General features: G+C 40.4%; 1 protein-coding gene across 1 annotated transcript in view; it reads left to right on the top strand.

Moving 5' to 3' along the window:
• The first annotated feature begins 364 nt into the window (after positions 1-364).
• Positions 365-26,913, top strand: part of SCPEP1 (serine carboxypeptidase 1) — a 488,555-nt gene continuing 462,006 nt past the window's right edge. Inside the window, exon 1 of the mRNA XM_044069708.1 lies at positions 365-522. Within this exon, the coding sequence (XP_043925643.1) occupies positions 471-522 (52 nt within the window). The 5' untranslated portion in view covers positions 365-470. The remainder of the gene's footprint in view (positions 523-26,913) is intronic.

Below are 26,913 nucleotides of genomic sequence, written 5' to 3'. Positions count from 1 at the left end.
CCACCGTTTCATCAGAAAATCCACAAATTAAAGAGGGATTGATCATAAATTTCGGCCAAAAATCTCAAACATCAGATCACTTCAGAAGAAAAACTAATTCTTACAATGGGCTAGGAGAATTACATACTATAAATAGCTAATCAGCCAAGTTTTTTTTGGACTTTCACTTCTGTGGCACGCTTTCCTTTTTACACTCCAGCAGCAAGACTCTGTAACCCACCAAAACGTAACCTTCGATTACAGTAAACAAAGGGAGAGCGTCTCATACTGAGAATGCTTAGGACTACCACGAATTTAATTTCTTCTTCACTGACTTTGGCAGCGAGTAGCAGTCACATGTCAAACATCAGGTGACAGATGTCATGTGATTTTACCGCAGGAAATCTGTCTCTATTACGAAATCAGCTTGCAAGTATTCATTTTCACAGATTTCTGGTTCTAGTTGCTTGGATTTACAACTATTTGTAGTTATGGTCTGGCTGGCGACAGTAGTAGTGACTCTTCTGTACAGCTGTTGCTCAGGTTAGTAGAATGATAGGGCTGGACCGAAATATATAAAAAAACACCGGTAAAGTAGAAGTTCTGCTTTTTATAATGAAAGCTCTTTTAATGCAAAGACTCAAACCACTGCCATTAAATGGTTGTTTAAGAGTTGATATATACAATTTGTATATTGCGTGTTTTTGTAATAACCTGTTTAGCGCAGTGGTAGAACCGAGTTTCACTAAGTTTTTTTCCCGGGTTGACTTTTAGTTTCACTTAGGTGGATCTGCATCCTTCAGCGCTCGGATGAGGTCTGGGTTTAGATTAGTGATTGACCGTACCTCTCAAATATACCTCATTACGCGTACCTCATTTGGGGTCATTAAAAAGTTTATGTTCCTCGAAGTTCCACATTGAAAGGGTCCGCCAGACATTCAGTGTTAGGGTTTTTTTTTTAATTATATCCATGGTAGATAGGAAAGAGTCATAATAATTCATTTAAAGACTTTTTTTTATAAGTAAAACCAGCATATTTTAACCATTCTATGGCATTCGTAGTTGAAGTTGTTAGTAAGCTGTTAGTATGTGTTTCACATTTTGCCCATTTGTTCCACATTATGAGGGCTGGTGTTCCTCATTTTGGAAATGGAATGTTGAGAACTGTGCCGTAAGTCATCCTGTAATGTGCACAATAGGGTGCGTGTGTAACGGGAATTCAGACTGTCGAAAAGTGCGACTTGATAAAGTCAGTTGTGTTTTAGATTTTCCCCACTGTCAAATTATGAAGCTTGAAATATTGGAAACCACTGAGTTTTAAGGATGAACTTGTTCTCTGAAAAATTCTAGTCTTTGAAATATGTTTTGACCAGTTGTCAGAATAAAACGTGGCATTTTCACTTCTTGATTATTTCTTTCCTATTTTGGATTCATAAATGGACAGAATACATTTTCAATGGAGGTTTCGGGAGAAAAGCTTCAATCTTGCATTGTAACATATGTTTGTAAACCAACGTTTTGCCATCTCATATACAAGTAGTAAATGATTTAATAAAACTACATAAAATAGTTGCAGTATAGCAATTCCTATCGTTTAACTGTATCTTATTATGTTCTATCATATTACTTCAGATTTTTTGAGAGTATGAAGAGATTATTAACCATACTGTGAGATTCGTAGATGAAAGTGTTTAGAAAGTACGTCGCATTTTGTCCATTTGTTTCACAGAGTGAAACAGTAGTGTTTGACATTTTGGAGAAGGAAGGTTGAAAGCTATGTAGCAACTTTAATGCCTACCAGGTCAACCTCTTAGCCCAAGAAATCTGGACAATGATAAAAAACAATGTTGGACAAAAGGCCAAAAAACGGGGACAGACTTTAAATATTGCTCTTATAAACTTGGCATTGGTGATTCAGTGAGTCGTGTTGTGATTTATTCTGTTTGTAATATTGAATTGCAAACCTAATGAATGGCATAGGGTTGCTGTACATGGTAAGTGACCAACATACACATGCTTATTATGGTGCTTTGCTTTTCAGCATGTGCCTGCATCTCAAGGAAAAGGTGAAAGCACAAACAAAATAAACCAAAGTTAAAAATGCCTAACTTCAGATAAGGTAGGGGTAGGGTAGTTCACTGTACTCTAGCCAAAAGTTTTACAACTCGCAAACCACGTTGTGTTAGAGAAGCTTCTGATACAGAATAAAAATGATAAAATGACATTTAAAAATGTCATACCTATCATAACTTTACCAGGAGATTAAATACTTTTAGGGGCATGAATGAATAATATGACGTGAGTGGTTGGGTAGTAATCAAGCAATACATTGTATTTGGAAAAGGGTATTGCAGGGTTTACCCATGACCTGTGTGGTTTGGGCATGAGGGTATCTCTTAATATGATATATTTATTATACAGTGATATTATTTTAAAAAGAAATGGTGTACATTTTTTGACATCATTGTGTATCAGGACTTTATTGTGCTTTGGTATGTTAACTTCTTGCAGGTCTTTGTGAGGTGGCTTGTGATACATTGTGCATGCCTACACTCTTTTTTGTGTGTATGTTTGCCTGCACAGAGTTTTCTCTTTATGTGATGCTGTTGCTCAGCTGTATGCTTGCAAGCATTCATAGCAGCATGATTCCTTTTTCATATTTTTGTATTTTTATACAATGCTTAGGAGTGGATGACATGATGATAAGGAGCCTGGATTTTCTATGAGATGAGGTGAAAGGACAACTCAGCAGTTTCTTGGTGTGGAATGCATAGAGACTACTTAAAGGGGGGGGGGGTGGCAAGAAGGGAAAACTAAAAATGGTGTGAGAATCGTGGTGACACTGTCTTCTGAAAACAGTTCGGGATGTCATCAGAATCATTTGACAGGCTCTGATGGGGGTCCCCATTATACCCTACCTGACATCTAATAATAGACTCATGGGTGTCAAACTCCAATGTAAAATTTGAGCAGGCTTTGTGTTCTCAGGCTGTGAACCGCAATGATGAGAAAAAGAGAGTATTAAAGCAGCAGTTGTGGAACCTCCTTGATGTAGTAGGACAAAGTGAGTTAGCCTTGCTACTGGAAGATATGAATGCTCATTCTGGAGAATACAGAACCAGATATGATGATTGCTTGTGCTATGTGGTTAGGGCAACAGAAATAATGTAGAGGAAATTCGAGACTTCTGACTGGCAAACTGCTTTAATGGTGGCTAGCACGTTTCATCAAGAAAGATATGCGCAAGATCACATAAGAGTGGCCAGCAGGCAAATCGGGTAGCCCTCATCTTAGTAAGGACTTGGCTCACATCAGAGCTTGCACAAAGCTTTGTGAGTAGTGTGTGACAGAAGAATGTCAGAGACTGAAAAGTGTGATGTACAAAACAGTGGTGTAACTAGTGCTTCTATATGCCACAGTAACATGGTCTGTAAAGACAGAGCAGCTGAGAAAACTCAGGGTAATGGAAAAGTGCCCAGTATGGGTATTAGGATGCACACTGTAGGACAGGCAAAGAAATGAAGACTTCAGAATAGAAGCCAAAGTAGCTCCCTTTGTAGCGGTCAAGGAAGTCCAATGATGGTGGTTGTCATTTTTACAGGAAAGGAAAAGATGGTTTGAAAAAGTGTATATGGGAGAAAGAGAGTAGATGAGAAGGATTGATTCAGTGAGGGAAGACTTGTGACAAGGATGTATTCTGCATGGGAAGACCTGTGACCAGTCAGCAATGATTGCTGATAGTGTGAGAGTAGCACAAAACAGAGAGGTGGCAACCATTGACACTGTACCCAAAACCATACAAAAATGGTGGGGAGTGGACTGAAGATGAATATGAAAGCATGTTTTGCGTCTGTCTTAACATTTCTTTTTGTTCTGTCTCTGTGGCTTGAATAGGCTGTTTTACTTATGATTGCTCCCTAGGATAGAACAAAGGCCAGGATTCAGAAAAATTCCTTATGCGGGAAATTCCTTTATGAGGAAATGGGCGGAGCCTAATGGCTAACTGAAAGCAGCTTAAATTTGAGCTCTTCAAACTCTTACTAGAAAATACAGGGAAAACTAAAAATATTTAAAAAATTTTGGGTAATTATTGAAGAAGTAACATACAATAAAAATACCAACTTTGAAGAAACAATTCTGAAATTTTCCTATCAAATACTTCAGAGGACACCACAAGCTGCTGAAAATGAGTAACTCAAAGAACTCGCACTCAGATTCTATACTGAAAAAAGAGATGCAACAGATATCTGCTACTTTACTGGACTTGTCGTTAAAGATGGAAAGATTTTCTGAGAACTTAGAAAGTCTTAAAGATAACTGTCAAAAACAAACTGAAATTTTTAAAGAAATATTACAACAGCAACAAACAAAAATTTCTGACATTGAGACTTCCTAAAGTGATGTTGATGGGAGATTAAAAGAAGAACTACAAACCCAATTTTTTTACAACAAAATACATGGTTAAAAAATAAAATAGATGATATTGAAAATAGAGAGAGAAGAACAAACATAAGGATTTTTGGTCTTCCAGAGAAAACTGAAGGAGATGACATTATCTCATTTTTGAACTCCTGGCTACCTGAAGTTCTAGGATTAAAAGAAGGATTATCTTATGGAATAGAAAGAGCACACAGAGCTATTGGTAAGCCACTTTCTATTTCTTCTAAGTCTGCTCCAAGATCCATAGTGATTAAATTCTTATCTTTTATGGACAAAGAACTAATATTGAGATCAGCATGGAGGAAAAATCCTGTTATGTATAAACAGTCATTATTAAGATTTGATAATGATTATTCCACAAGAATTCTAGATTTAAGGAAGAAAGCATGGCCATTAGTAAAACTTCTAAAGCAGCATAAAATCAAGACACAGCTCTCTTATCCTGCCAAAATAAGAATTCAATACAATAATGACATGAGATCTTTTAATAACATAGAGGAAGCCACAGCCTTCATAAAAAACAACAACATAATTCCACTTCCCGATGAAATGGACTGGGCAAATTCATCTTCCCTAAAAAGATCTTCAGGAAAAAATATCTGGTCGGAGGTGAGGGAAAAAAAGAAGCAGAAGACTGACATGGAGAATTCGGAAGATACTACCTCTCTCAAAGTATCAACTAAGGTATGACTACATTATCTAAAAGTTAATTCCCTTAATATATGACTCAAAGCAGTTTTTCTGCCCTTTATTAGTTATTTAGCCTATTATAATAATATTTTATTTAGTACTTAAAAATTGATTCACTAAGGAACTGAAATGCATAATTGCTTTTTTTTAGGTTGTCGCATGAATATAAAATCAAGACAGTTTATTAGATGCTTATTAACATTGCTCTAGAAGTCCTTATAATAGTTTATCTTTTAGTCTATTTCTCCTAAATAAGTATTTCATAGTTAAAATAAGTTACTAGCAACTGTCTGAATAAATTCCTTTATATTTTATAATAGTATGTTATGTTATTAAAGTGCACATTTTCTACTTATCAACCAAAATTTAGAGATAAATATGTTAAAAATAGAAATGTTTCTAAATGCATCAGTTGTTCTTAGAACATCATTGAACCATTTAAAAGTAAATAGCATTCACAAACCTACTGCTTGGCTATTTTTAGATTTTTACACAGAAAGTTGTTCACCATCTCTTTCACAGCACAAGATATACTGAAGCATGCATACTTATAGTTACAATTACTGACCAGAAGATGGTGCGCAAGTACACACTATCACAATATCCCTTTTCTAAACTCGGCTGTTTGGTTTGCTTGAAATGAAAGCGTTTAGCTTTCAGTTAATTTTACACATCATATTTTCTCCTTTTATCTCCTGCTACAGCATTATTTCCTATTACTAACTTCAGATAAAATTATACTTAAAAATAGTGCTAAAATAACTTTGAATAAAGCGCTATATATATGCTTACAAACACATTAAATTATCATTGCTACTAGTGGAGAATAGAATTGGAAAAGTCTAATGATAGTATTTCTTAAATTAAATTGGATGTTAGCATCATTTTAATAAATTATTTAAGTATGAGCAGCAGTCATGAACTTTCTGTTTTAGATTTCTTTAGCTTTCTGTTAAGGAAAGTAGCTTGTCTTTACACATTTAACAAGTGAAATGCTGAAAATGCATACAACTGTAATTACAGCTACTTCCCAGAAGATGGTGCTGAAACACAACATTGTAAATTTTTTTTCTCTCTCTGCACATTATTATTTAAAGGAAAACAGGATATTAAAGCAGATTCCCCAACCTGCTGACTCTTCCAGTCCATGTTCTTTGATAAAGTTTAAAAAAATCACCCTTGCAACTTTAAAAAATAACCCACTCAACTGTTTTCCCTGTTCTGCTTCCTAGCTTTCTATACTGTTTTTGTTTCACTTTGCAAACCAACTTGAAAAACCTGTAGCTGGCTCTGAAATTATGATGTCACATCTGCCATCTGCTCTTGCTCTAGCTGTCGGGATGTTTCCTCCCCCAAAGTGATGTAATCCCCGCCTGATTTGCATGCTGTATAGAAGAGCCAGTATTCCTCCCACATTGTGATGTCAGACCTGCCTTATCCAGCCCACTCAACCTAATAAAACCCATGTGGTGTGTGGAACTCCTTTTCATTGTAAGTGTATCCTGTCGACTGCATTTGTTTGAGGGACTAATGAAAAGTTTGGATTGTCTGCATTTTCGTCTGCATTTTTTGCTTCATTGGTAAGATAAGTCTTCCTAGTGAATTAAAAATGTAATTCTACACACAGCCCCTGTTTGAATGCACTTCTAGCCCTATTTTGTGCTGCCTGATATAGTTTATGACTCTCTTCTGAACAGGAATACTCTCTTCCTCCCTATGAGGATTCTGCTGCTGAAGAATCTATCCCTTCAGCCTCTCCTCCTGAGGATTATTCTTTTGGGGAAACCCTGCATACCATGAGGGAGCACTTCCACTGGGAGAGCCAAGACTACTCAGAATCTAAGAAAAGGCTCAGAGACTTTCCTTTACTTCCTCAGCGCAGGCCTCTTGCTATCCCCCATTTTAGACATTGTAGATGATGTATTTTCAGAGTCCGGCCTGTCTCCTGACTCTTTACCCCCTGCACCTGTTAAGCCAGACAGATACTACAGGGTTCAAGATTCACATAAATTTCTTTATAAAAACCCTGCTGCTGACCCAGAAACTATTTATCAGGGTCCCAAAGGGGTCAAGGCTTCCACTGCAACAAACCCTATCCCCTCTGATAGGGATTCAAGGGCACTGGACAGATGGGGGGAAAAAGGTTTACACTTCTGCGCCCGTGGCTGAGAGGGCTTTAAATTGTCAATTTCATATGCTTAAATATCAGCAATACTTAATGTCACTGCTTAAACAGAAAATATTAACAAATTCTGAATGTGCAGAAAACAAGGAAATGCAGGATTTATTGCATGCAACTGAACAAGTGGGAAGGCATAGTTTGCAATGTGGTTTTGATTCTCTGGAGGCCTCTTGCAGGGCCACTGTTACGGGTTCTGTCATTAGGAGGCATGCTTGATTAAAGGAACAGAATCTGCCTGATCATGTTAAAGCAAAATTATTAGATGCTCCATTACAGCATGATACTTTGGTGTTAAAGCAGAGTAGGTGTTGAAGAAAATGGAGGACAAAGCAAAGTCTATGTAGAAAGTTAAGGATTTCTTACAAGTGCAGCCACCCAGATTTAGCAGGAACTGGCCCACAAAGAATTGGTCCTTTCCAGTGTCAGACAGGCCACAAAGAGGCAGATACAGATGCCCCAGAGGCAGATCCCAGCCCCAAGGCTCATACAGGCCTAAACAATGGGGTGCTTCTACCTCCAAAAGAGGAGAAGACAAATCCCAGCTATACAGGAAACAGTCCCAATGACTTTCCTCTGCCAGCACCAAGCACTTATCTTTTGGCAGCCCCCTTAGGGGGAAAACTAGCACTTTTTTCACAAAATTGGCACATAATCACCCAGGACAAATGGGTCTTGAATATAGTGTCTCAGGGCTACAGGTTCCACTTTCACACCCTGCCAAGGGCAAAAGGTATGCCAGACCTGCCATACAATCAATGGGCAGAGGCACAAAAGCAAGTTTCGTCCCTCATGGACATGAGGGCCATTCAGCGAGTACCACAGCAAGAGCAGGGACAAGGATTTTACTCAAGACTTTTCTTGGTACCCAGAAAGGACAAAGCCTGGAGACAAAATACTGGACCTGTCTATTCTAAACACATTTCTGGACGTTCCAAAATTCAAAATGTTGACTCTGCAGCAGCTTCTGCCCATGCTGGGCAAGAAGGCTTGGCTTGTAACTTTGAACCTAAAAGAGGCATACCTGCATGTCCCAATCAGACAATCTTGCAGAAGATACCTCAGATTCATAGCTGGCTCAATGCACTACCAATTCTCTGCACTGCCCTTTGGCTTATCTACTGCGCCCAGGGTCTTCACAAAATGCCTGGCACCAGTAATTGCATTTTGCAGACAAAGAGGAATTCAAATATATCTTTACTTGGACGACTGCCTTATTCAAGCAGAGAACAATGACATTCTACTAAAGCATCTGGGGTTTGTAAAAAGATTACTAATTTGCCTAGGGTACACAGTAAATGAAAATAAATCAAAACTAGTACCCTCTCAAGAGATAATATTCCTGGGTGCAAGCTTAAATACAACTGCCCAGATGGCTTATCTCATGCCAGACAAACAAAGGCAACTGACTTCTTACTTCAAAATGTTGGCAACAAAGACCCAGTTATCTGTAAGAAAAATTCTGCAGGCTTTAGGCTTCATGGCATCCTGCATCCTGCTAATTCCATATGCCAGACTGCATATGAGGAAACTACAGTGGTATCTAAAAAGTGTTTGGACTCAACATTGCCACAGCCTGGAAACATTAATTACCCTCATTCCCTGCCTACAACAGGAGTTTCAATGGTGGGCACAGGCCTGTCACCACAACAAGGGACAGCCATTCACTTTACCCACAGCCAGGCAGACACTAACAACGGATGCATCAGATTATGCCTGGGGGGCCCACATGGCAGAAAAATGTATTCAGGGCACATGGCCCGCAAGCCAGATGTATCTTCATATCAATCAAAAAGAGATGCTAGCTGTTCAAAATGCCCTGACAGCTTTCAAGGATCTACTTCATCCAGGACAACTACTGATAAAGACGGACAATACTACAGTCATGTGGTACATAAACAAGCAGGGAGGCACACATTCCTACCCTCTGCAGACAAGCCATGACTTTGTGGGACACAGCATTGACTTATCAAGTTCACCTGCAAGCACAAAATTCCTGCCAGGAAAGATAAATACTCTGGCAGGCGAACTAAGCAGAAACCTCATGGATCCCCATGAGTGGAAACTGGATCCACAAGGTCTTCAGCATGATAACAAGGAAATGGGGATGCCCAGACATAGATCTGTTTTCCTCCCCGCACAACTGCCAACTACAGAGATTCTGCACAAGGACTTATCACAAGCAAGCATGGAAAGTGGATGCCTTATCCTTCAGCTGGAAAAACCTAGCAGTATATGCCTTTCCTCCACTGCCTCTCCTCCCCGAGGTACTCCTAAAGGTCAGACAAGAGAAGCCAAAAATGATACTGGCCACGCCAGCACTGGTACCCAATCCTAAAGAACTTGTCTCAAGGTCCAGCCTGGACATTGCCTCAAATTCCTCACTTACTGACCCAACAAAACAATCAGATCCTGCACAGCCAACTCAGAACCTTAAATCTGGCAGCATGGCGGATAATGTCGCCATTCAGAACACTCCTATCTCCAAAGCTGTGATGGATGTTATTTTGGAGGTCAGGAGGCCCAGTACCAGAAAATCTTATTCAGAAAAATGGAAGAGATTCTGTGCTTGGAACCAGGCACAAGGAATTGACACGTTTGTTGCAAACATTCCTCAGATTTTACAATACTTAACTGAGATGCTGGACAGAGGTCTATCCTTTTCATCAATTAAGATCCATGCCTCTGCCATTTCAGCCCATTACAATACAGAACCATCTATCTTTTCTCATTCTTTAATAAGGCAGTACCTCAGAGGGGCCAAAAACATAAGACCTCCAAGGAGAGCACCAATACCTGCATGGGACCTCAATTATGTCTTGGAAAAACTCACACTGCCTCCTTTTGAGCCAGCCTCAACAGCTGATATAAAATTCTTATCCTGGAAAACAGCTCTGCTCCTAGCAATAACCTCTGCAAGATGAGTCTTGGAGTTACAGGCATTCATGGCTGTGGAACTTTTTATCATTTTCCATCCAGACAGGGTTTCTCTGAGGACAAACCTGACATTTATGCCTAAGGTGATGTCCAGTGTGGCCCTTAACCAAACCATTCACTTGCCTACCTTTTATTCAAACCCACAGAACAAGGGTGAGAGACTTCTGCATTCTTTGGACATGGGACAGCTACGCTTCTATTTGGACAGAACTAAAGCTTTCAGAAAGACTGAGCAACTTTTAGTGGCATATGTTGCAGGATCACAAGGAAAGGCTATCTCAAAACAGACTATTTCAAAATGGATAGGCCATTGCATTCATTTCTGCTATTCACAACATGGCAAATCAGTGCCTAAGGGCATTAGGCCACATTCAACCAGAGCAGTAGCCTTCCTCAGAGGAGTACCAACCAAAGACATCTTAGAGGCTGGAACTTGGAATTCGGTGCACACCTTTACAAAGCACTACCACTTACCTCTCTACTCTAAATCCAGAGCAGGCTTTGCCACTGCAGTTCTGCAGGGCCTCATAGCCTCTCCTAATCCTATTTAGCCCCAGCCACTCATCTTCAGCTTCAGGATTCAACCCAAGAGTAATGACTGCAACAGTGAAACACGATGAACATAGTACAGTTGTGCACCTACCATAAATGTAGATGTTCGAGTGTATTCACTGTTGCAGTCCAGGTTACCCTCCCACCATCCCCCTTTCTTTTGCTGGGTCTTATCTGTACTTCTCTAGTCTATACAACCTATGTGGTGTATTTGCTTGTAGATGAAGGAAATGATTACCTTAGTGCATGCATGTTTATTGGCATAATTTTTAGCCTACCCTTTTGGGGGTACCTGACATATGGGGCAAGAAAAACTGAAGAAAATGGCGTCGGCTGCATCTTTTATACCCCTGGCGCACTGACGTCAGGGAAGAGGTGACAGCAACTGACGCCGGACCAAGACTTTGGAATTCAGGCCGACTGCGGGTAGCCTGCTAGCAGGATAACCCAAGAGTAATGACTGCAACAGTGAATACACTCGAACATCTACATTTATGGTAAGTACACAACTGTACTTTCTGCTGAATCAGCGTAACAGGAGCATTTGTTATGAATGGAGAATACTATATAATTTCATCAGCAGCACCCATTTGTTTCCACTTATATGTATTATTAGCATTGATATTTTGCAATAACACTGGCCTTGTACGAACTGACCGTTCGCTCAGGTTTGCTAGATTGTCTTACTGTAACACATCAGTAGCTTTAGTGGTGTTAATTGTACCATGCCAGATTTTTCAGTTATGGACATTGAAATTGCTTTATCAGCATAGGCAGTACGATTAGTGATGTGTGTGAATGCAATCAAGGGGCAAGTGTGTGTGTGTGTGTGTGTGTGTGTGTGTGTGTGTGTGTGTGAATGCTTACTAAGCTGGGCATTAATCCCTATGTCACTCGATGGGTTGCCAACTGGCTTACTGACAGAACCCACGCTGTAAAAGTAGCCCACTCCAAATCCAGCTTCTGACAAGTCAGAGTACCTCAGGGGTCAGTCCTGGGACAGCTCTTGTTTGGCATCTACTTCTCAAGTACAGGCCAACACTAAGGGATTCTGGCTAACAAAAGTTCACAGATGACTTCAAACTGGGAGCCATTATTGAATCCCCAAATGTTGTAGATACTCTAGAAAAGGGCCTTACAGAAACAGATGCTTGGTGCCAGAGCCATGGGCTCAAGCTCAGTGCCAAGAAATGTATAGTTATCCCCTTTGGGAAAAAACATGTACCAATTCTGGGACATGCTACACTTAAAGAAATCCCAATCCCTCAGAGCTACATGCTCCAGGAATCTAAACCTTGTCATCACAATAAACAAATGCTGGAGGGATAGGTTCCTGACTCAGAGACTGCCCAGACTCTGGAATAGACTGCCCATATATATCAAGCAAACCGCCTCTCTGGCCCTTTTCAAACGGAACATTGACGACTGGAAGGGAGAAAGAAATGTCACTCACCCTGCTAGACAGGGGTCCAGGGTAGAAAATAGTGTGAAAGTAATAGCCAGGGAATTGTTATGGCTAGGCTTGTATAAGCCCTTGGGCTGATAACTATAGGTTCATAGGTTGGTACTTAGGCTAACAGACTGCTATCAGAGGGAAGAAGCCCTTGGGTCATTTTAGCTGTTGCCAAACAAACTTTGTGTCTGTGTGATAAGGGGCATGTGTGTGTGATAAAGGGCACTCTGCCAGTATCTGTTGAATTTTACAAAACCACTTTTATCTCTAAAGCTGTCCCAGCACAATCTGGTAGTTAGATGTAACTTTACATACACTATACTGGTATGTTCTTCATATACTGAATTGATAAAGTCTGTTTTGTTATTTATGATTTAGTTTTGAATTGTCACTTAATTCCATTAGGTACTGGTGTGCCTTTGCTGGGTAATTTTTTCCCTGTGGTTGTGGAACTGTGTAGTTATAAAGACAGGAAGAATTTGATTGTTCCCAGGTGGTGTGGGCATGGTTGCTTAACCCTCCCCTCAAAACCGTAACACCTTTAGTTTTGCAGCCATGTTTGGATGGATTTGGATCAGGGTGATTGCAGTTTATAGCTCTCCTTTTTGCTGGGATTTATGTAAGACCCCTAAAGTGGGAAGGATGAAAGTTTAAAAATAAAACATCTTTCATGAAAGGTCTGAGGTGGAAGACTGTGTATGTGGTTATGCTGATAAGAACTGGAAATTCCTGTGTTAACACTAATGTACAGTAGACAGTTTATTGGACTGTGCTGTAGAAGCTGAATCTGTGGACATGTTTACTGGGCTGTGTAAAATAGGGCTCAATAGTGTTGGATTAAAGTACTTTAATGTTGTAGGTGGAAAACTGTTCAATGGGTGCATTTCATGTACAATTTGAATGGAGCGGCTTGATGTGTAAGATCTGTGTAGGCATGTGTTTCTGTTTCTGATGTCTGCACAGCCAAAGTACATAATTACTCGTGCATTCCTAGGACGAAGGCCTGGGGTCATTCTTGGTGTTGCCAAACAAACTTGTGGTTGAGTGAGTGTGGTGTGTGAGCTGAGTGAGTGTGGTGTGGTGTGTGAGCTGAGTGAGTGTGGTGTGGTGTGTGAGCTGAGTGAGTGTGGTGTGGTGTGTGAGCGAGGGTGAGTGTGGTGTGTGAGCGAGGGTGAGTGTGGTGTGGTGTGTGAGCGAGGGTGAGTGTGGTGTGGTGTGTGAGCTGAGTGAGTGTGGTGGTGTGTGAGCTGAGTGAGTGTGGTGGTGTGTGAGCTGAGTGAGTGGGCGGTGTGTGAGCTGAGTGAGTGTGGTGTGGTGTGTGAGCTGAGTGGGTGTGGTGTGGTGTGTGAGCTGAGTGGGTGTGGTGTGGTGTGTGAGCTGAGTGGGTGTGGTGTGGTGTGTGAGCTGAGTGGGTGTGGTGTGGTGTGTGAGCTGAGTGGGTGTGGTGTGGTGTGTGTGAGGTGAGTGGGTGTGGTGTGTGTGAGCTGAGTGGGTGTGGTGTGGTGTGTGAGCTGAGTGGGTGTGGTGTGGTGTGTGAGCTGAGTGTGGTGTGGTGTGTGAGCTGAGTGGGTGTGGTGTGTGAGCTGAGTGGGTGTGGGGAGTGGGTGCGTGTGGTGGGTGGTGAGTGAGTGTAGTGAGTGTGAGCGAGGGTGAGTGTGGTGTGTGAGCGAGGGTGAGTGTGGTGTGTGAGTGAGGTGTGTGAGTGTGCTGTATGAGCGAGGTGAGTGAGTGTGCTGTATGAGCGAGGTGAGTGAGTGTGCTGTATGAGCGAGTGAGTGAGTGAGTGTGGTGGGTGGCGAGTGAGTGAGTGAGTGTGGTGGGTGGCGAGTGAGTGAGTGAGTGTGGTGGGTGGCGAGTGAGTGAGTGAGTGTGGTGGGTAAGTGAGCAGTTGAGTGTGGGTAAGTGGTTGAGTGTGGGTGAGTGAGTTGGTGTGGGTGAGTGTGGTGGGTGAGTGAGTGGTTGAGTGTGGGTGGGTGAGGTGAGTGTGGGTGAATGTGGGTGAATGTGGGTGAGTGAGTGAGGGTGGTGGGTGGTGAGTGAATGGGTGAGTGAAGTGTGGTGGGTGAGGGTGAGTGTGGGTGGTGAGTGAGTGTAGATGAGTGAGTTGAGTGTGGGTGAGCATCAGTGAGTGAAGTGTCTGAGTGAGTGTGGTGAGTGTGGTGAGGTGAGTGGATGAGTGAGTGAGTGTGGGTGAATGAGTGAGTGTGGGTGAGTCTCATTTTTGGATGTAATTTCTAAATTTTGTAAACTTTGTTTTTGTATTGTCATATAGCTTTACATTGCCCTACCGATATGTGACAAAGTAGAGGCAGAATCACAGTAACAGCTGCAAAAACTAAGAGCATAAATTTGCAATAATCATGCGTATACATTAATTGCATGTTTTTACATAAGAAGCAGATGTCTGTCACAATTAATCGACAACACTACATCAGATTACAAGAAGTATGCAATACCTTAATTTTTTAAATTATGTCTTAAAAAAGCATGTTGATGCTGTCATGCAAGTCTGTGAAATATTTCATGTTTATAGTGTGTCATTTGTTAGCTATTTAATCAAACAGGAAGGAAAAATAAGTGGGAGTTTGATGCTTTGCAAAACGGTGATTATTCCCAGTGCTATGTAGCTTGGTTCTAAATTTGACCGGTGGAGTGCAACAAAAAAAGTGTCCCACTGTAAGGAGGGAAAGGCTGACAAGAAAACAGTACATTACTCTGGTCACCTGCTGTGAGCTGTCAATCACATGCAGATAATGGGTCAAATTACCCTTAGCTCTTTGACAGCTAGGGAAGGTAGGTGTGAAGTGGGAGGGGAGATGCCTTGAAGAACTAGATTTCAGCCTTCACAAAAGAAAGCAAGTTAGCATTTCTAAGAAACAAAAGCAGTAAAATGCACTTTTCAGTTCTGTTCTGTAGCATTTGCACTGCTTGTGTTTGAAGTAGTCATTGAAAAAGGATAACATTTTAACCAAAAGTAGGGGACTTTAAGACAGCAGTGAATGCCTGTTAAGTCAATGAAGTGACAGCAGCTTAAGGGAAAACTTGGCAGATCTGATGCAATTTTTTGGAGACAAGCAATGCATTCTGGGATACAGGCAGAGTAAACAGTCTGAATTATTTCAAAATGCCAGCCCCCATGTGGTCAGAGTCAGAAATTGCATATAAAAATATCTAAAAAGCTCTAAATAGTCCCAGAGTGCTGTTAAAATGTAGGAAACACCAAACCATGATGAAATAAATATGTTTTTTGAGTCTGAAGGTGCGGTTGTCCTTTAATACTTTGAATGTGAAATGTTTACTTTTAAATTATTTCTAATTTCCCAAGTGCTTTCATTATTTCCTATCATTTAAAAAGAGAAGGGAGGAAAAGGGGAAAGAAAAAAGAAGGAAATAATAAAAAAAAAAAAAGGAGAATAAGGGAAAAGAATGTAATAGTGTTGTCAGTTGCTGTTAAATTTTACCAGTGATATATCCAAATATAGTGATACCTGCGCTTTGAAGAAGGTGTTACATAAACTGACTGGGATAGAATGAATCATTTAAATACTGCTGTGATCTGGTGATTGTCTTGTATATATACGATGTACATGCTGTCCAAACTCATGTTATTCTTAATGTGTTAGATGGTTTAGTTTCATTTGTTGACTTAAAGTGACATGATAGAAACTTCCAACTACTAGTTTAAAAGGTATTTCAGATGCTTATTTATTTAATAACCTGTTCTATTAAACAGGTTAACATACAAAAAGAAGCTTCATAAAAGGAGGGGGAGAGGGGAAAAAAACAATCATTATAAATAGTTGTATATGATACAACTGTGACTTCTTAGCATTATCATTGTAACTTACATTCCTAGGCATAATGCTAGTTTATTGTTTACAGCCTACTTTAAATATAAGACTTTTATCGGTTATTAAATACTCACTACATTTGTGTTTACAGATGATTAACTCTGTTATGTGTGGCTTTTACCTGGAACTAAATAGAGAAAATCTTCTGAATAATAGCTAATTAGTCATAGAGTTATAAAAGGTCACATATAAATAATGCAAGAGTTTAACTCTTCACACAAATTAATAATTTTTCTTTACTTTATTATATAGACAACAGAATTATAAAAGTCATGACATCTTGACCGGGTTTGATAAGTTATATTGTTCAAGTAATCTAATATGTAATAATTCTTATTGTTAATTATTAATATAGTAGTTTATTTTAGAAGATTGTAATAATCAAATAATATGATATATCTCATACAGTTTTGGAAAGAAATTATAAGAGTTTTAGTAACAATGTACCAATTCTAATAATGCAAATTCATAGCACAAGTATTAATTCTATTTCTAATAGCACAGTTATAATCCCTTATAAATAGTTTAATATTGTTGTTTGTAAATTGTGAACTTAAAGGAATATATAATTATAAATGTCATATGTCATATGTGTTTTTTTTGTTTTGTTTTGTTTTTTTCTCTGTTTCCTTTCATTTGACCATTTGTAAATATTGTACATATTGTTATGATTATTAACTACTTCTGTTAACTTGATCTGTAATTAATAGTGACTGTATCACAATTTACTCATAAACATAAAAAAAATAAAAATCTGAGTAAAAAAAAAAAGAACAAAATTGTGAGAAGTAGAACAGTGCAACCCCATAGTGATTAGAAATGCAGCAGGGGCAGTGTTTGGTTATGGGATCTGATGTAGCTGGTTCACTGCAGAGGACAGAACTAATATCTTTCTGACCTTGATAGAACTAATCACTTTCTGACCTTGATAGCACTAGGGAAGGTTAAGTGACCACAGCAGCATGGTTACAGTATGCTCATGACTATACATATTCGGGTTCACTAGACAATCTCGAAATACTGAAATGCTGAATTTCAGTATTTCGAGACTGAATACGAAACTGCGCTATCTTGAATGTGGAAATGTCAAATTCACTGTCATGGTGTTGTATTCGTGATGTGCAGTGCGGTTTGTGGATTTAGCTGGGGATTCAGGTAAATTTTGTCTATGTAAGCGTGTTTGGTAGGGAATTTAGTGTGTGTGTGGTGGTTTGTGTGTTTAGTGCGACCTCAGACGTAGTATATATAAGTAGGGGTGTGTGGGGGCTGCACCCCCCACATGGGGGGTGCAGGGGGGCTTACCCCTCCTGTTGTAGGTAGGGTAGGTGTGTGTGTGTGTGTGTGTGTGTGTGTGGTTGTGGGCTTTTAGGTATGTGGAATTTCAACTATATAGTCTCGAAATACTGAAATTCAACATTTCAGTATTTTGAGATTGTCTAGTGAATCCGCATATTCACAGGTGTGTCAGTGTGCCACTGTGAGCACAGCTGAGACCCCAAATAAAAGCTACACAGCAAAGTCTCTACTATGTTTATATAATATATGTAAATCAAATCTGTGTACAGGATAGGAAGAAAGGGGGGCAAGAGAAGGCGGTGAATCACAGAAAACCAAGAGGAATGGAAGAGTGGTATGAGTGGGGAGCAAGGTTTTTTTTTTTTGTGGGACAAGTGCAAATTTTTATACTTTCGGGAAGGGTAGTAGGGAAGGGTAACCTGGGGAAGGTGTGGGTGGGAAAGAAGGTGTAAGTATGGCAAAAGGACCACACAAACCAACACGAAAGACAGATGAAGAGAAGTAGGCAATATGCTGACAAAAATGATGGTACCACAAAGGAGAGATCTAGACGTACAGAGGGAGGACAACTGGTAATGGGGTGAGAAATGAAATGCAAGGACAGGGAATGCCATGATGGGGGATAGAGTAGGGTGGCAGGTGACATTCATGCTGCACCCATTTTGAGATCAGTCACCTCCATGACTGCAGTCATGTCTGGACCCAGCCACTGTTGGTCATTGGTTAGGACCTGGTAGCTGTGCAGCTCTACCAGTCACACAAGGACTTGCTTCAGTCTGCCAACATGGGTGTTTAGATTTCAGTCTGCTGAGACTGTCAGCAGGTCTTCTACTTCCTGCAGAATGACGGAGTGAGATATCCCATTGAATGCCAATCTGTGGAAAGTCTACACACCCCTTGGGAAGCACCATCAAGCCCTACAGGTCACCCTGTTGATGACCTTCATAATCCTTCAGTGAATTGGGCCTGAAGACCACTAGAGATCCAACAGATGATGCTGAAACATCTGCATGATATGGTGGCTGTTGCCATATCACATCCACTGCTGTTGTTGATGCTGTTTAATATACAGTTTAAATGGAGGAAAACGAAAACAACAAAGGACAAATGAAGACTAAGGTAACAATATAAATAAAAACAAATTTGTCACTGTGTGCTAAACTGATTGGTAGTAACCTGCAGTAAAGTAAGCAATGACAAACTAAAAGCTGTATATAGGATTGACAAGTACTACAAAAGTATGACAGCAACAAGGGGTAAGATTACATGCTACTTAATTGGTCCTAGTATATAGGACAGTGGCATGGTCTGGTTTGCAAAACAGCATGGCTGCAAGGGGTATCAGAAGTAGGCTGAAACAACCCCCTGAACATGTAATGCCCAGTCTAGTGGATCGTAGCATTAGGTGGCAGACATGGTTACTAATAGTTGACTTGTGTAACACTGGGAAGACCATGTACCATTTACTGTGTCCCAGTATCCCAAATGGGTGCAGATAAAGACTTGCATCCTTTCTTGATCTAGTACACTGACAAAAAACTGTCTCCATGAATCCTCACAGGAGAGCCTGTGAGTGTTACATCAGTGGTAAGCTAAGCTTAACTGACAAGGATATGAGCAGTTGAATGTCCAGCATAAGAATACAATATAGAAGGCAGACAGATGCATTGTATATTAATGGCAAGGTGGATGGAAAGGTACATAGCACTGAATGCTGTTGAGCAAACAGATGCAAAGCAGAGGATGTCACCTGTGATGATGGAGGAACACACTGTCAGTCCAGTCAGTATTACCACTATATTTTTTGCAGGCAGGCTTGTCTGCATAGTAGCCTATCTCTCTTTTTGCAAAGTGTTAAAAAAGAGAGGGAGTATCCATGAACACCAATAATTGCATATAGCTGTATGAATAATGCATATAGCTGTATAAAGAATGCCTATCTGTGTATAAGCAGTTACCAGTTGGCAGATCAGGGTATAGATTCTACAGGTCACCGTTAATGCCCAGCACTGCTGAGCAGAGTAGGTGAACATATGACATCATTCACCCACGTTGTACTGGGGATCCTTGTACAGCTTCCCCAGCAGATATTCATATTGGCTGCATTGCAGCATTTGAAGAAACCTTTAAGTCTACCTATTGCATGTTGTGGGAGCCCTCCCAAACTCTGCCACTTCACAGGTTAATATCTGGAGGAAAGTGCTGCCTGATTCGTGTCCATACATATCGAAGGAACCATGTGACATGCAATGGTTGGCAGCATGATTCACAGCAAGACAGTAAGCATGATAGGCTTACCCATGAGTGGTGGTGGTGGTGGGGGAAAAGTGCATTGAACACCCAAGGTATTGGGTCTATATGTACCATCTTGGTGTCCAGTAGGCAGTGGCATAGTGCACCTAGGGGCCATGAGACAGATTTTAAGAAGCCCACGGTCCCAAGGTCACAGGTCTACTTCACATCGCCTAAATCTCATTTGCCTGAATTTCATTTGACTGACACCAAATCACCTAATTTTCAAAATACTGAAAACTCCTTTGACTAAATCTCATTTTACTAACTTGTAAGCCATGGACATGTTGTGGGTTTCCCTTCACCTGTGACTTGTTTATGATGAAAAGAATTTCTGTAACTTACAGTGCTGACTGTCAGAATACTGATACCCACATTTAGAAACACTACTTTCTATATGACTATGTCTCTTTACATTTTGATGGGAAGTATCATCTAAAGTAATATGACAGATATTTTGTGTGTTCCCAGCAGTAGTGTCAGCTTGTAGAGTACTGTAAGGCAAGTACAAGGTGCATGCCCTTTTCCCCACTGTAGTGTGATCCTGGAGTTGGTAGATATAGTTAGGGTGTGTGTGTGTGTGGGGGGGTGCAGCCCCCCTCCTACTTTGGTTTAATATTGTCTGGTTTCTGTTAAGGTAAGTAGTTTTTAAATTCTGGAAAGAGGTAGTCATTAGTGTTGTAAGTGTGTATGTCTTTGGTTTAAAATTTAATGTTTTGAAATTTTGCATTGTAAGCTTTCGGTGAAATGAGATTCAGTCAAATGAGTTTTCAGTATTTTGAAAATTAGGTGATTTGGACTCGGTCAAATGGGATTTGGGTGATGTGAAGTAGACTCCCTGTTCACACATATGCAGATCACTTTGTACTGTACAATGCATGTGTATGGGTAGTTGTGAGCCTCCTAGCATAGTCTAGGGCTGGCATGCATTGCACTAAATGTGTAATTCAGTGACACCTGACTGAAATTGCTTCATTAGCCTAATTTCCAAGCTAACATCACAGTTGAGTTGCTTCTCATTCTGTGAAACTTTTTTAGCATAGCGAATGGATCCAGAATAAAATTACAGTGGTGTATAGCGTGAGAATCTGATCTAAATCTACTGTGGTAAGGATGTACCTGTCAGTGGCAGGTGGGGAGGGTGACTGGATATGTACAGTTTTATTGCTGATGGTATGTTCACATTTACAGGTGCATAAGTGACACCAGAGGAGAGGAAGTAGCTCAAAGTTCACAAAAATTGATGGGCTTTTGAGAAGGCTCTTTGTATGCATGGATAGTGGATGTTGAGCACATTCAAAACTGATCATCCTTCCCAGGACCATGTGGCATAAGCTGGTTGCAGATGTTTATGCAGTTGGTGGCCACAGCAGACAAGCCCACTGATATTCTGCATATCCACAAACAGACCCATGCTATTGCATGGCAGAGGATGCCCACAATTGGGTGTCTGTTATCGCAGATCACCCTCATGGAGTTGGAGTTCCTGGTGTCTCTGTCTCGGGATAATGAAAGGACCCTGATATTTGAAGGCCTGAATGTGGAAGCTGAATTGAACATCCTTGTGTGTCTCTACTGGGGATGCACAAGATTAACTTTTCCTTATGTGAGTAAAATGTTGTAGCATGCCAGTGTCATTTCAGAGATGCTCAACACAGTCATAGCTTTTCTTTTGGCACATCTGGGGTTCAGGCATTGGAGTACAACACAAGGTACATTTATACATGTGTTAATATCTGTACTGTTGTTACAGCACTGGAAGGGTGATGGTTGCACATTAGCCGTGTTACACCCTTAATGCTTTCACAGGTGTTTATAGTCATGGGGTCTCCTACTATGGGACAGGGTGTGTTTGTCGGTGTGCCATCAGAGTCTGATGGCTGCCTAAAATTAGCACTGTGCCTTCAGATTATGCTATTGTTGGCGGTGGTAACTGGAGGGCAGAATACCACCCACATTTAGTGACACACAGTGGCATAGCTGGGGAGGAGCATGAGTGGTAGCCTGCTCCGGGCGACACTTTTATGCACCATTTATTGGGCAGCAGTATTTATTTATGCATGAACCGTTATGCAGCAGCTGACATCCACAGGAGTGTTGATCACATTAAAGACTGTTGACATCCACCAGCGCCAGGAGCAAGTGGATGTGGTAAGTAAGGATTATTCATCAGCTCTGTATTTATTTAGTTAGCCTCCTCATATTTATAATTCACACTGGAGCAGCCTCTGGGTGCTGCGGTGGTACAGTGGTAGCGTTGTTGCCTCACAGCAAGAGGTTCTCCTGTTTGATTCCCTGCTGTAGTGCCTTCTGTGTGGAGTCTGCATGTCCTCCCCGTGGTTGAGTGGCCTCCGAAAGACATGCGTGAATGGGCATGCCTTCGCTGAAGGTTGGGCATCGGGCTGGCAACTCGGCACCATAAAAAATCGACTGACAGTTATCAGCAGACCGGAGTTCCGCTGTGGTCACCCCTAACCGGGAAAAGCCGAAAAGACAAACAACAACTGGAGCAGCCTCTGCTTTAATGGATGTGGTTATTCGGTTCTGTGTGTAAGCAGCCTCGGCTTTACTTTATATTCAGGCGCAAGTAAGGAATACCATTTATTCAGCTTCTTTAGTGGATATGGTATTTTTGTAAATGGATGTCCGTATTTATAGCTTTTTATTCTAAGTATAGAAGGTTGTATAAGTGGATGTCTGTATTTACAGCTTTTTATTCTAAGTGTGGTGGATATGGTATTTGTGTAAGTGGATGTTCGAATTTACAACATTGTATTCCAAGTACAGAAGGTCTGTGCGTGTGTGTGTGTCTGCCTGTCTGTGTGAAAAAATGCCCTCTGGTACATATACTCTGGTTCAAACCCTGCACCTTGTGTACAAGGAACAGGAGCCTGACTTTTCTACCCATTCAAGGAGTGGCTCTCAACTGTTCAGATTTTCACTGGAAATGTTTGGCTCATACTTTTGGTCTGTCCCTCTTAAATATGTGGTTTTCTGGCAAATCGGTGAGAAGTGAATTTACTAAATAATGACATTTAGGTTTTAGTCTACTTATCTTTCAGGAAACTCATGGTGACACAAAACATTTTATTCTAGCAACTTCCTAAGATTATACAAGCAATGTTTAAAATGCGTCCCTGGTTTTGTAAGTTTGCCCCCCCCCCCACACCAATAAATTTTGGCCTTTTCTAGATTTCTTCTGCTACAAAGTTGACAAATATAGTTGAGTGTCAAGTGGAGTTTAAAAGGAGCTGAGAACTTCAGGGGAAAAAAAGTTTAGTACTGCTTATACAAAGTCTGTTTGCATTGTTAGTAGCACAACAAGTAGTATACTTGCTTTTGATGCAGAAGGCTGTGGGTTCTACACCCATAGTAGTAGATGGATTGCTGATACTGTACTTTAAAAGGGTGGCTGCTGCAGTCCTGAGAATGTCCTCCTTTGGAGGAGACTTCTAACTATGAACCTGCTATCAGTTTGCTATGCATTTCCTGTTGTAATATTACTAGCTTATTATTTTAATGTAACATAGTTATTTCATTCTTCAAAGGCTGAAGGTACTTTATTTGTAGACAAAACAGTGAGATATAAAGTTGCTTGCTAGCAGCAACCTCTTAATTAGTTACAGATATCTTATGCAGGGGCGGCTCGTGGCATCGGGCTGCCGGACTGCAGCCCCCTCAAATTAAAAAAGAAAACAAAAAATAGAAAACAAAAAAAAAGTATTTTTTTTTAAATTTTCGCGGACTTCGCGCATGCGCAGTAGTCCCGACTACCGTCGGTCTATGCGCATGCTCAAGGCAGTCCGGCAGGACCCATAGAGTGATGCAAGGAGACGTCTGTGCACTGTTAAAGTGCACAGACATGCTGAGAGGATACATCGCATCCGGACTGCAACAGCCAGAACACTCTCGGGAGGGAGCTTGGGATCTCGTCGTCGGGAAGGAGCTTTACTGGGATCACGCGGGTCTTTGTGAGTATTGCGCGGGCAGGATATGGTATGGAGAACAGACAGGTAAGTGTATGGTGCATTTTACTTTAGTGTATGGTGCATTTTACTTTATGTGTTGGTGCTTGTAACTGGAGTTGTGTATGCTGGTGCTTGTAACTGGAGTTGTGTATGTGTATGCTGGTGCTTGTAACTGGAGGGGTGTGTGTGTGTGTGTGTGTGTGTGTGTGTGTGTGTGTGTGTGTGTGTGTGTGTGTGTGTGTGTGTGTGTGTGTGTGTGTGTGTGAAAATGCCCCAGGTGCTCATGGTGGTGTGGTAGGGAATACCTCAGGCTTGAACCCTGTACCCTGTATGCAGGTGTTAAAGACTTGAGTTCCCTACCCACCACCATTTGTAAAAAAATTGCAGATTTTTGCCTCATATTTGATCTGAGCTGTTCCTCATAATATCTGTGGTTTGTAAATGTTGCAATGCTTGATATTTGATGGTGTAGTAGTAGCATTGTTGCCTCACAGCTGCAGGTTCTCAGGTTTGATTCTTGGCTGGGGTTCCTTCTTTGTGGGGTCCGTATCTTCTCCCTGTGTTTGTGTGGGTTTGCTTTTGTGTCCTCCCATGTTACAAAGACATGTCTGCATTATTTCTTCCTGGGCCTCTGCTGAAAATTGGTTTTTTGTTCCAAGTCAGACTGCCCTGATTAACAAATGTTAAATAAAATTGACAGGCATTTGAATTTCAGACTTCAGGTTTCTGAATGTTTAATTCCTTGCAGATTTGATGGTGCAGTGGTAGTATTGTTGCCTCACAGCTATAGGTTTTCTGGTTTGATTCTTGGTTGGGGTGGCTTCTGTGTGGAGTCTGCATCTCCTCCTGTGTTTGTGTGGATTTGCTCTGGTGCCCTGCCATTTTACAAAGACGTGTCTGCAGTATTAATCCCTGCGTCTCTGCTGAAAATTGTTTTTGTTCTGTCCGCAGTAAAATTGACCGGCATTTGAATTTCAGACTTCAGGTTTCTGAATGTTTAATTCCTTGCAGATTTGATGGTGCAGTGGTAGTATTGTTGCCTCACAGCTATAGGTTTTCTGGTTTGATTCTTGGTTGGGGTGGCTTCTGTGTGGAGTCTGCATCTCCTCCCTGTGTTTGTGTGGATTTGCTCTGGTGCCCTGCCATTTTACAAAGACGTGTCTGCAGTATTAATCTCTGCTGAAAATTGTTTTTGTTCTGTCCGCAGTAAAATTGACCGCATTTGAATTTCAGACTTCAGGTTTCTGAATGTTTAATTCCTGCAGATTTGATGGTGCAGTGGTAGTATTGTTGCCTCACAGCTATAGGTTTTCTGGTTTGATTCTTGGTTCTGCATCTCCCCTGTGTTTGTGTGGATTTCCTCTGGTGCCCTGCCATTTACAAAGACGTGTATTAATTCCCGCGCTCTGCTGAAATAGTAAAATTGACCGGCATTTGAATTTCAAACTTCATGTTCTTCAGAATACATAGTAGCACAACCTTTTTTTCTAGCAATTTTCTAAGTTTATAAGATGAATATTTTAAATTTGTCCCTATTTTTGGGACTGTATTCCCCCATTATTGGCTTCGTCCAGGTTTTTGTGCTAAGGTTGACAGCTATGGCAAGAACTGAATTCACTGAATATGGACTGTAGAATTGTGCATATTTACTGATAAAGGTGCACTGTAGAATTGTGCATATTTACTGATAATGGTGGACTGTAGAATTGTGCATATTTACTAATAAGGGTGGACTGTGGAATTGTGCATATTTATTAATAATGGTGGACTGTAGAATTGTGTATATTTACTAATAATGGTGGACTGTGGAAGTCTGAGTAGACTTTTTTATGATAAATGTTCTCAACTGGACAGTTTTGCCATTATGGGTGCATATGTTTTGTTTCATTGCTTACTGGAAAAATGTTCAAAACAAATTTAAAACACCCTCTAACAAGTGTACTGTATTGTACAAGGAATATAATTTTTAGTACAATGAGGAAGGTGTATCAAAGAGCACATGTATGTTTCATATGCAAGGGGCCTATGATTCTAAAACAGCCCAAAATTAATCTTTATCTGCCACTGGCAAAATGTATTTTCTTTGAATGTGGGTTTCAATGCTGTTTCAATGAATGTGAGTTTCAAGGGCAGAGAAGTTTTAATGCTAAGTTTTCATTGTGAGACTGCATTGCTTTGTTTAACAGATGACTTAATGTTTGTGCTGTAAAATACAAAATAAAACTTTCAAATGAAGTCCAATCATTGAAGTAAAGCAGTATGCACATTAGTGTTTATGGTAAATGGAGTGAAATAGCCAAGTAATGGTTAATTGGAATGGCTGCAGAGGCTCCAGTTCAACCATTATTTTGTCAGGGGAAGGGCAGCAAACTCAGACAGGCCCAGCTGAACTATACCTCCCAACTGTCCAGATTTTCAAAGAATGAATAGATTTTTGCTTCTTATTTTTGGTTTGTTGTTCATAAAATTTGTAGTTTTAATTCCTAAATGATTTGCCAGAAGTCACTAAATAATAAGTTTCAGACTTCATAACCTTCATAAAATGCATGTTAAAGTAAGAGCCGTTCTATCAACTGTCTCAATTTATACAAGAGCAATTTTAGTACTGTTTATATGTGCCCCAATATATTTGGCCTTGTTCAGATTTACTGCATTAACAGGTTGAGAGGTACATGCAAATAAATTGCTTTATAGAATTAGGCATAGCCAACCTCTCAACTGTCCCCAATTTTTGGCTTAAAATGTTGCTCTTCCCCTAATAATCCCTCCATAAAATAGCAATTTTGGAAGAAAACATGGAGGGTTTACAATTAAGAAATAACTGTAATAATCAAAGTTATAGATTACTTGAAATGCATGTAGATTCTTTTTATTTTGTCAGCTGCTCAAGGTAGCAGTACTAATATTAAAGTGTCCCTTCTTTGACAGGTAGAAGCTGTATTGTGTGTCTATTTTATATTTTTGCATCAAATTTTTGGTCCATTTTTCATAAAATTGTGTTTTTGGCAAATTAGTGACAAATCACTAAAGACTGAAGTTAGAAAATGACAGACATTTGAGTTTCAGATTTTATACCCTTCAGAAAATTCATACTAATGCAAGACCTATTCTATTATCTTTCTAAGTTTATTAGAGCAATATTTAAAAATTGTCCTTATTGTTGTGCCTTTGTCCCACTTCTGTGTATGGCTTTGTCCAGATTTCTTGCTCTTGAGGTTGAGAGGTATGACAAATGTGTCAGGGCTATCACAGTCAGCCAGAGAGATTTCAAATTGT

Source organism: Protopterus annectens, chromosome 4.part0 (assembly GCF_019279795.1).
Source record: "Protopterus annectens isolate FY-2018-M chromosome 4.part0, PAN1.0, whole genome shotgun sequence".
Lineage (NCBI taxonomy): Eukaryota > Metazoa > Chordata > Ceratodontiformes > Protopteridae > Protopterus > Protopterus annectens.
This window is presented reverse-complemented; position numbering and strand designations above follow the sequence as displayed.